Source organism: Diabrotica virgifera, chromosome 1, assembly GCF_917563875.1.
Source record: "Diabrotica virgifera virgifera chromosome 1, PGI_DIABVI_V3a".
In the NCBI taxonomy this organism is placed as follows: domain Eukaryota; kingdom Metazoa; phylum Arthropoda; class Insecta; order Coleoptera; family Chrysomelidae; genus Diabrotica; species Diabrotica virgifera.
Window position 1 is genome coordinate 143,681,677 of NC_065443.1, and position 11,539 is coordinate 143,693,215.

Consider the following 11,539-nt stretch of genomic DNA (forward strand, 5'->3'; position numbering starts at 1 on the left):
ACCGCAAGAAAACATTTTCAGAACTATAAAATGAGTTTAATTGTATTTATTATTTTTAGACTTGTCCTTACAGTCATCTTGAATTAATAATCAATACGATTGATGTCTAAGTTAATCTACCTGACAAATACCAAGAAAACGATCGAACTAATTTAAGTTAATCGTAACTTTTCCATTTTTTAATAGTCCAGTTCGTTAAAGTGCATTAAAAACCTGTAAAGATTAGTAAATAAACATTAAACTCCAACTAAAGTGAATTTAATTGTTTATAAATATGCATGAGAACAAACCCTCCACAATTAAAATATTTAGTCATGAAATAAACATGGTGTTGGATTTCATAAACAAGTGAATAAAGTTTTTATTGCCTTCGAAGTTTTTTCCTCCATTCCGGAAAAAATCGGTAATCTGACTCTATCAGCAACTGCTTCCCATGAATTAAACGCAGTCAAGGACGTAGATAGCCAAGGGGGTGTTACGGATCTAATTAAACAAAATCTCTGGAAATTGAGGAACTAATTAAAATTTGTTGATTCTTTATACCGCTGTTTTTTAATATATATATATATTCTAAATAAACAAAAAGTAAACTAACAAATTATTCAATGTAGTACTTTCTTCTTCTTTAAGTTCCATCTTCTGTCGAAGGTTGGAAATCATCATGGCAATGCGGATCCTGTTGACTGCCACTCTAAATAGCTCTGCACTACTGCATTGGAACCATTCCCGTAAGTTCTTAAGCCAGGATGTTCGTCAGTAGATAACCAAAGTTTCCCTCACTACAGAGATAGGGAAATCAATGTGTTAGAGAGAGAAGTACCTTTCCAATGAGTAAGAGTGAGAAAGATGCTGACGTCACAGCGATGGAATCTACCATAGTTATTTTCCACTAGATGACACCAATCCGCCATTTTTATTCCATTTCAGTATTTTTCCATTTCAATATTTTTCCATTTCAGTATTTTTCCATTTCAGTATTTTTCCATTTCAGTATTTTTACATTTCAGTATTTTTCCATTTCAGTATTTTTCCATTTCAGTATTTTTCCATTTCAGTATTTTGTATACAACAGCATGTAAAAAGGTTTTAGTATTTTCAGTCCTATTAGTCTACATGATTATTTAACAGAATAAATTGACACAGAAAAATGAAATTTACCTCTCCGTAGATACGCCACTGCTAATATGGAAAGATATATTAGAAACTTTATTTAACTTTATTTAATAGCTAAATGATATATGGAAAAATATTAGAAACTTTGCTTAATAGCAAAGCAATTAGAAGGTAATTTAAAAAATACGTCACACTAATTGATGGAGAAAATACAGTAATTAAAGACCCATCAATATAATTACTGGACTTTGATATAAAAACGAGAAAAGTAGTGAAAATATTGTATTCGAGATTTCGAGGCAGTTAAGTACATTTGGTATATTGCAGTCAACATAGCAGTAAGGTGAGTACTATTTTTACTTTATTCTGATTTTTTATTTATATTCGTACCTTATATGCCATTTTTTCTGTTTTATTTTTCTAGTATTTCTAGATATTTTTTGCTTCTTATATATGAGAGTTTGCTTCTTTGTTCCTGAAGCTGAACTGATTTTCACGTATCCGTATATCAATTGCCCATATGTGATAGTTATATTGCTCTTTGTACATTGTTGTCTCTTTTTTATAAATACAGTGCTTCTCCATTCGTCTGGCTTTGTCCAACTTCCATAATTCTACTAAATAAACCTGTTAGCCAACTTGTTTCTGTCTTTCTCAGAAATATCATCTGACATTCTTTGAACCACTTCAAAGAGAGTGAAATTGTGTATAGCAAAAATAAATGATGTGTCTTTTGGTTTCTGTTTTATCTAGTGCTTCGTAGCGTTGCAGCAGGTTAGAATCCCAAATTTTTAGTAATTTCGATTTTATTCATACATATTAGATCTATGTTTGCTTATTTGTAACTTGTGTATATATAATTTTCTTAATCGAATTACTCTAAAAGACTTTTGCTTTAAAATTTTGCAACTTTTTTCTATTCCTCCTCCTTCTCAGTCGTATCCTCATTGCTGAGTGTCATGATTCCCTATAATACGAGCAACTATCTCTTTCCATCTGCTTCTGTCCTGAGCTTCCCTCATAGATTCAGAGAATGTTTTTCCACTGGCTTTCTGTATTTGATCCGTCCATCGAGTAGGTGAGCGACCTCTACTTCTGCACTTTTCAACGTTTCCCAAAATTTTTTTCTATTAGAGACCTTTATTTTAGATATATTTTATATAAATCTCACACAAGAAATGCATTTTTTCTCGATTTTTTCATTTTATTTTCGAAGAGAGTGAAGTTGTGTATAGCAAGTTGTTATTGTTTTAGGTGGATTTAGCAAAAAATAAGCAAGGTTTCATCCATTGCAGTGGAAACGAACATCCAGCAGTCAAATTCAAAATCGTTGAAACTTAGAATAAAAAAAGAGGGTAAGTGATGTTGTTTTTTGTAAACCATACATATAATATAGTAAAATACGCAGCGAGTTCGAAAATCTCAATAGCGATGCATTTTTTTTTCTATTTCTCGATTTTTTTTTCGTTCTATTTTCAAAGAGAGTGAATTTTAGTATAGCAAGTTGTTATTGAGATATTTGCTTCGAATTACATTTTTTGCATCGAAATTTTACAACATATTTCTATTAAAGAGCCTCCTATTAGATATGTTTTTTGTCTTTTTGTTTGTTTTCTGCAGCAGGTTCGAAAATCACACTAGCAATGCATTTTTTTAAATTTTTTCGAAGAGAGTGAAGTTGTGTATAGCAAGTTGTTATTGTTTTAGGTGGATTTAGCAAAAAATAAGCAAGGTTTCATCCATTGCAGTGGAAACGAACATCCAGCAGTCAAATTCAAAATCGTTGAAACTTAGAATAAAAAAAGAGGGTAAGTGATGTTGTTTTTTGTAAACCATACATATAATATAGTAAAATACGCAGCGAGTTCGAAAATCTCAATAGCGATGCATTTTTTTTTCTATTTCTCGATTTTTTTTTCGTTCTATTTTCAAAGAGAGTGAATTTTAGTATAGCAAGTTGTTATTGAGATATTTGCTTCGAATTACATTTTTTGCATCGAAATTTTACAACATATTTCTATTAAAGAGCCTCCTATTAGATATGTTTTTTGTCTTTTTGTTTGTTTTCTGCAGCAGGTTCGAAAATCACACTAGCAATGCATTTTTTTAAATTTTTTCGAAGAGAGTGAATTTTAGTATAGCAAATTGTTATTGTTTTAGGTGGATTTAGCAAGAAATAAGCAAGGTTTCATCCATTGCAGTGGAAACGAACATACAACAGTCAAATTCAAAATCGTTCAAACGTAGAATAAAAAAGAGGGTAAGTGATTTTGTTTTTTGTAAACCATGCATATAATATAGTGAAATACGCAGCGGGTTCGAAAATCGCACTAGCGATGCATTTTTTTTTTCTATTTTTCGATTTTTTTGTTCTATTTTCAAAGAGAGTTAATTTTAGTATAGCAAGTTTTTATTGAGAGTTTTGCTCCGAATTACATTTTTTGAATCGAAATTTTACAACATATTTCTATTAGAGAGCCTCCTCTTAGATATGTTTTTTGTCTTTTTTTGTGTTTTCTACAGCGGGGTCGAAAATCGCACTAGCAATGCATTTTTTTTTTCTCGATTTTTTCGAAGAGAGTGAATTTTTACTATAGCAAGTTGTTATTGTTTTAGGTGGATTTAGCAAAGATAAGCAGGGTTTAAATACTTAAGCAGCAGGTTCGAAAATCGTAATAGCAATGCATTTTTTTTTTCTATTTTTCGATTTTAGTATAGCAAGTTGTTATTGAGAGTTTTGCTCCGAATTACATTTTTTTGCATCGAAATTTTACAACATATTTCTATTAGAGAGCCTCCTATTAGATATGTTTTTTGTCTTTTTTTTTTTTTTGTGTTTTCTACAGCGGTTTCGAAAATCGCACTAGCAATACATTTTTTTATTTTTTCGAAGAGAGTGAATTTTAGTATAGCAAATTGTTATTGTTTTAGGTGGATTTAGCAACAAATAAGCAAGGTTTCATCCATTGCAGTGGAAACGAACATCCAGCAGCCAAATTCAAAATCGTTGAAACTTAAAATAAAAAAGAGGGTAAGTGATTTTGTTTTTTTTTTTATAAGCCATACATATAATATATTAAAATGATTAAGGAAATAGTTAAGCAGTCGGATAATCTATTATTAACTATTAAAAGACTACGCAAAATAATTTTTGATAAATTTACTTCAATTGATGCTAAAGTGTGGTTAAAGCGATTAAATGCACACATTTACAAATGTAATAATTTAATTAAAGCTAAAAAATTACCTGTAGGAACTGCTAGAAAATTACAGTCAAACGTAGGACATTTTAAACATTTTCGAAGAATAATTTTAAATTTTAATAGACATGTTGGTCTAGGACTTAATTCAAAATTACGTAATAGGGTAAAATGGGAAAATGTCGCTTCAAGTTTTGCAAGCCGGATTAAGACAGGGGTTATAATAAATTTATATCATAAGGATGTAGGACCGTTTTTGGATGATGCTTTTGCGGTATTTAGACAAAAAGTTAAAACTCTTTTGAAATCTAATAGAGTACTTAAAGTCAACACTACTTTGTGGGGGGAATTTATTAAAAAGACAGGTGACAGTGAGAGTTTAGATTTGATGCATTTTAGCACTAAAAATGTCATTATAGATAGTTATTCAACCGATTTACACATTTGGTTTAGCGAAAATGTCAAAGATAAAATTTTTAAAAAAATGTCTGAGTTTGCAGAAAAAGATTCAGGTGCCGCTCTCTCTAAAGTAATCTCATTAGAAGTTAACATCAATAAAGTCGAAATTGGGAACGGATCATCGTACATTAAACTTCCTGAGCAAATTCAAAAGCGTCGAGCATGTATAAATATCAAAAATTACGATCAAAATTGCTTTTATTGGGCGATTATTAGCTCTCTTTATCCAGCTAAAATACACAAAGAACTTACATCATCATATCCATATTACAGTACTGCGTTGAAAACGGAGGACTTGGAAGCTCCAATGCCTTTAAGTCATATTACAAAATTTGAAAAAATAAATACTATATCAGTGAATGTTTATGCTTTGGAATTAAATCAAGTTAAGGAAAAACAATTTTACGAGGTAGTACCTGCTAGACTTACACAAAACAAGCTTGATAGACATGTAAATTTGCTTCTAATTCAGGATAAATATTTTCCAAAGTTAAATGATTACGACGCTCCTCCTAGTGACGATGAAAATATTGAAATAAAATATCATTATTGCTGGATTAAAGATATGTCTAGGTTGGTAAGTTCTCAGTTAAGCAAGAACACAAATAAAAAATATATTTGTGATCGCTGCATGAATTATTTTTCCAGCGGGAATAAACTTGCGGAGCACGAAGAGTTCTGCAGAGACATAAACAAATGTAAAATGACTGTTCCCAAATACGATCATGTTGCTTTTAGAAATTTCACATACAAACAAACCACTCCCTTTATTATATATGCTGATTTTGAATGTCAGTTACATAATTTTACAGATTCTAATGTAAAACTGAGCAAAACAACAAAATACCAAAAGCATGTACCTTATAGTGCAGGCTATTACTTTAAATGTGCTTACGATGACAGCTTATCATATTTTCGAAGCTACAGAGGTGAAAATTGCATGGAGTGGTTTGCAAAAGAAATGGCTGAAATATCCAAATTTGTCAATTCTAAAATAAAATCAATTGTACCTATGGTTACAAAGCCTAGTACAAGTGAGGCAACTGCCTGTCATATTTGTGAGAAACGCTTTTTAGCTACAGATATAATTGTGGTAGATCATGATCATTTTACCGGAGAGATAAGAGGATTTGCACACCAAGCATGCAATTTAAACTTCAGAAAGGTGTTTGTTGTGCCAGTAGCCTTTCATAATTTTAGTGGATATGACTCACATTTCATGATTATCGATTTATGCAAACATGGGCACCTGAGCTTACTTCCTATTAATAAAGAAAAATATATTTCTTTTACTCTACATTCAGATGAGCATAAAATTAGACTAAGATTTATCGATACTATGAGATTTATGGGAACTTCACTCGATGAATTAGCATCACTTTTAGATACTTCAGAGAAGAAGATTTTAAAACAAGAATTTTACAGTTTAGATGATAATGCATTTAACTTATTAACTTGCAAAGGAGTATTTTGCTATGATTATGTTGATAGTTTGGGAAAATTAGAGGAAACTTCTTTACCTACAATTAGTCATTTTTATAATAAATTATGTGATGAACATATTAGCGAACAGAAGTATGCTCATGCGCAGAAAGTTTGGTCTACATTTGAATGTAAAAATTTGGGAGAGTATAGCGATTTGTACTTAAAAACAGATATTTTGCTTCTGGCTGATGTATTTGAACAATTTAGACAAAAATGTAGGGATACGTACCATTTAGATCCTGCGTGGTATTATACCATACCAGGTTATACATGGGACTGTATGCTAAGGTATACAAAATGTAGATTAGAGTTATTAAAAGATGTGGATATGATTTTGTTTATTGAAAAAGGCATAAGAGGCGGAATATCTGTGTGTAGTAACCGATTTTCGGAAGCTAACAATAACTACATGTCAACATATGACCCCACACAGCCCTCTAAGTACATCATGTATTTAGATGTAAATAATCTATATGGTTGGGCTATGAGTGAATATTTACCTTTTGGAGGATTTAAGTGGATTGAAGATGTAACCAAATTTGGTGTTGCATCTAAATCCACTAAACTTCCCAAGGGTCATATTGATATTATGTCAATTCCGAATGCTGCGAAGGAGGGCTATTTCTATCAAGTTGACTTAGAGTATCCACGTGAATTACACGACAAACATAAAGATTTTCCATTTGCTGCCGAACACCGCATTCCTCCCGGTTCAAAACTACCAAAATTATTGCCAACTCTTTTTAATAAGTCAAAATATATTATTCATTATAGAAATTTAAAGCAGGCTTTATCCAACGGATTAATTTTAACTAAAATACATAAAGTTTTGAAATTTAATCAATCTGCATGGCTGCGACCCTATATTGAGTTAAATACTAACTTACGGGCTGCATCTAAGAGCAGTTTTGAGAAAAATCTCTATAAAATGATGAACAATGGTGTGTTCGGTAAGACCATGGAGAATATAAGGAGGCATAGAACTGTAAAAATATGTAAAAATTGGAATGGAAGGTATGGAGCCAAAAACTTGATTGCAAGTATTCGGTTTCACAGTCGTACTATCTTTAGTGAAAACCTAGTGGCCATCGAACTAACCAAATCAGTGGTGTGCTTTAATAAACCTTTGTATATAGGTGCAGCAATCCTAGACATATCAAAATTATGTATGTATGATTTTCATTACTCCTTCATGCTTCCAACGATGGGAGAAGAAAATTGTATGTTATTGTACATGGATACAGATAGCTTTATATATGAATTACAGTGTTTAGATGCATATAAGGAGGTTTTAAAGGCACACAACTGTAAATTCGATACATCTGACTATTCGGAAAATAACCCGTACATGATAGAACGGTTAAATAAAAAAATCCCCGGTCTAATGAAGGATGAAGCTAATGGAAAAATTATTACACATTTTATTGGTCTAAGATCAAAAATGTATACATTTAAATTACAAACAACTGATGAAGAGAGAGAAAATGAGAGAGAACGTTTAAAACTGAAACTAAACAAGGAACAAATTGATTGTGGTATTCAAAATTTAGGTATAACCAAAAAAGCAAAAGGTGTAAAATATAATGTAGTCAAAAATATAATCACATTTGAAGATTTTGAAAATTGTTTAAAAGAATACAAAATTAAAAGCACAAACCAAAGGTGTATTCGGTCATATCAACATTCAGTATTCAGCATAGAGCAAACAAAAACGGCCCTAAGTCCTTATGATGATAAACGATATTTAATACCAGAATCCTTTAAGACGCTTCCCTGGGGGCATTGTGATATACCTTAATTTTTTAGCAAAAATATAATCGCTTTAAGACGCTGAGGGCATTTACTTGGATATTAAAAATATGTATGGCTGGTGAAAAGACACAATCACTTTTCCTCAGTAATATTTAATAAAATGACTATTGTACAATATTATTTTTTCATTATCCTTTTGTAAATATATTACGAAAATAAAACACAAGTGTTTAAATACATAATATTTATTAACAAATAAAGTTATTCAAGTCATTTACAACTTTAATTTTATAATAATATACATATTCTCTCATAGCATGGCTTAACAAAGTATCTGCTGGAGAAATTTCACAAAACGCAGTCATAGCTTCAAACGGACTACATAAACTAGTATCTGTACAAAAATTCTGTTGCAAAAAATATACAACATTTGTATAATATGCATGAAAGTTTAAATTTTCCAACAACGATATGCGATGAGTCACTATACTGTGGTGTACTTGTAGAATTTGCGTAACATCATTTTCATCTAAATAGTATTCCACACCATGTTTTTCAATAACAAGGAACTTGATTGAATCCAACACCAATTGTCGTATCTTGCAGTAGTCTCCACACTGAAACTCGACAGGATCAAACTCGTCTGCATAGAAAAAATCATTCATCTTTTGTGAAAATAGGTTAATTATGTCACTCCACTCAAATTTGTCTATACTAATTCTTCGACCGTCGAATAATTCTTCTTTTATGGCATGTTGACATAAAATGACGGATGCCGTAAACTGTCTAGCTGGAGATAGACCAACTTTAATTATGTAACTATCTAGTGGAAATGAGGCTTCTAACAAGTAGTATGGTTCATTCTTCGCAGCTTCTTCGAATTTTGCTAAAACTTGGTCTAGTTCGGCACCATAATTGATTTCACTTGATGAATCATCGAATATCACAATAGAACTTGATGAACTATAACCACTATCTTGAGAACTCATGTTGAAGAGCGAGGTGAACTAACTGAGAGCGAGGTTGCTGAGCGGTCTTTTATATTGCGTCCCTCCTCTTCAAGGTTGCATTCGTATGAAGCGCATTAAAAAGTACTAAACCACATCTTTATTATTAATCCAACTATTATGTTTACTATCGAGACCCAGCCATTGAACATACATCTTATTTCCACGCCTGTGCAATACTTTTTCAATTAAGTAAATGTCTGTATTTTTTGTTTTCTGTAATTCTTCTTCGTAGAATCCTCCTCTAATAGGCGCTCCAGTCATATCTTCAATCAAATATGTTGTGGGATTTGTTATTTTAATTTCAGTAATTTTAAATAGTTCTGTTGTCCAATTTGGCTTATATCCCTTATCAAAAAGGTGTTTATTTTTACTAATACGCACCATATCACCAACTTTCAATTTTCTTTTACGTGAAATTTTCAAGTGAGTGTAATATTTTCGTAAGATTTCTTTTTCGTTAGACTTATTAACATCAATAGGTCTAAGTCGAATTTTGCTGTGTTTCGTGTTATTGTAGTCTTTTGTAATTTGAGGCAATGTATCTATCCATTTGTAAGTACCATTAAGACTGAAATACTTGTAAAGTTTTTCCTTCAATGTTCGAATAATTCGTTCACATATGGCTGCTTTTTTAACACTAAAGGTATTATAGTGATTAATACCATGTTTTCTTATGAGGTTTTGAAACTTGGAATTGAAAAATTCTGTACCTTGGTCTGTTTGTAAATTTTTCGGAACTCGTTGAGTTTGATTTAAAATATCTGCAAACGTCTTTGTTATTTCCTCCCCTGTTTTTGTCTTTAATGGTCGAGTCCACACAAATTTTGAAAAACAGTCAATTACGACAAGAATGAGCTTGTAAGATTTATTTTGATTGGCATAGGATCTCATCTCAGCAATATCCATTTGCCATAAATCATCTAGTCCTTTAATGACGGTTCGTCGACGAGGATAATTTTTTCGTGCTGGTTTATGTAATTCGTTGACCAATTGTTGTTTTTCTTTAGACATTATGAATTTAAACTTAAGACGATTGTCCCATGAAGTAATGTTATCTACTGCGTTCTGTAATGTAGGTTACATTTGATTTATTAAGTATTTTCGATGGGAAATTATTTTTCAGGACAACATTTGATTTATTCTCTTGTTAGTCTTATTTACTGTCAAGGTATTTTCTGCAGCTTTTTGTAGATTCAATGCCTTGTTAATCCTATCTACTGTCACGGTATTTTCTCCAACAGATTCTTGTTTTATTGCATTCTGGATACTTACTGCTTTTTGTAAATCATTCATTTCTTTTGTTAAATCAGATATTTTCAAGACAGCCAGTTTATTTGCATCAGATAACTCATTATTTTTTTTATTAAACTTGCTTTCAATCTTACCGATGGAGTTTTGAAAGTCAGAAATTTTTTGTTCAAGTTGAGTATCTTTTGAACTATATTCTTTTTGCATCAAGGCAATCTCTTTTCGCAGAAAATTTTTTATATTTGCAATGTGGTCATCTACATATTTCTTGTTGGAAAGATGTATACCTGATACAGGAGGATCTCGTTTAATATCCTTATTTACTGCATGTATCTGGTTTTGTAAATCTAAAATGGATTGTTTGAAGCCTTCACGCAGCTTTTGAATAGCTTGTTCATTAGAACGATAATGATGACGACCAAACTTATCAACACTCATGTTGGAAATGATGTCTAATCTGACCTAACATTAATATATAATATCTGCTTCACGTAATTCGTTGATAATGGCAACAATTTCGTTACTATGGGATGTGTTTCCTGCTTCTTGGGAAGCAATCAACAATTCGAGTCTATCACATAGTTCATTTGGATCATCCCAATATACATATTCAATAGGATTATCGTTGTAAATCAAATGAGAAGCATCGATGAACCCTGATCCTTTGGAGGTAGATGAAGTTGCTGACGATGATGAACGAGTTGCTTTTACTACTTCTAAAGGCGATTTCTTTGATGTAGTAGACCGAGTTTTCGGTGGTGAACGAGTCGCTTTCTCTTGACCTTCGAGAGACAGTTTCTTTAATCTAGTAGATTTAACTTTCGGTGATTGCTTCTTTGCTTTTTTAGGTTTAAACAACGGTTTGACAATATTAAGATATTTTTCTGCAGTTGCACCGTTAAGATGGCCTATGGAATTGTGATGAACTTCAGTATTATTTAATTCTTTATATTGTTTTAAATCTTCATTTTCATGATTCGTTGATACTGTATCGGAAAAAACATCGTCATCGCTATCTTCTTTTTTCACCTCTTCTTCTGATTTCATCTCTTCCTTTTTGACGTGTTTAAGCTTCTTATTAATAGCATGATGTGAGGATTGTGCAATATCTTTTAGTGGTTTAGTTATGGGTTCAAAGAGTTTATTTAGCGTCTCGTCTTGTTCTGTCCTACCTAGCTTTAATGCCAAATACTTTTTGCGAATGACTCGAGCTAATTCAGCAACTTTACGCTTGCGTGCAGCTACCTCTTTGTCTAACATGTTGTTATGGAA

General features: G+C 31.6%; 1 protein-coding gene across 2 annotated transcripts; it reads left to right on the top strand.

The window, feature by feature from the left end:
- Window positions 1-2,242: 2,242 nt before the first annotated feature.
- LOC126878756 (uncharacterized) lies at window positions 2,243-8,251 on the top strand. Of its 2 annotated transcripts, none has more exons than XM_050641632.1 (3): window positions 2,243-2,468; window positions 3,274-3,373; window positions 4,045-8,251. In XM_050641632.1, the coding sequence occupies exon 3, from the start codon at window positions 4,195-4,197 to the stop codon at window positions 8,053-8,055; it is 3,861 nt and encodes a 1,286-aa protein (XP_050497589.1). In that variant the 5' UTR covers window positions 2,243-2,468; window positions 3,274-3,373; window positions 4,045-4,194; the 3' UTR covers window positions 8,056-8,251. The 2 variants fall into 2 exon arrangements, with proteins under 2 accessions (XP_050497589.1, XP_050497590.1); XM_050641633.1 differs by lacking the exon at window positions 2,243-2,468 and adding an exon at window positions 2,561-2,921.
- The last annotated feature ends 3,288 nt before the right edge of the window (window positions 8,252-11,539 follow it).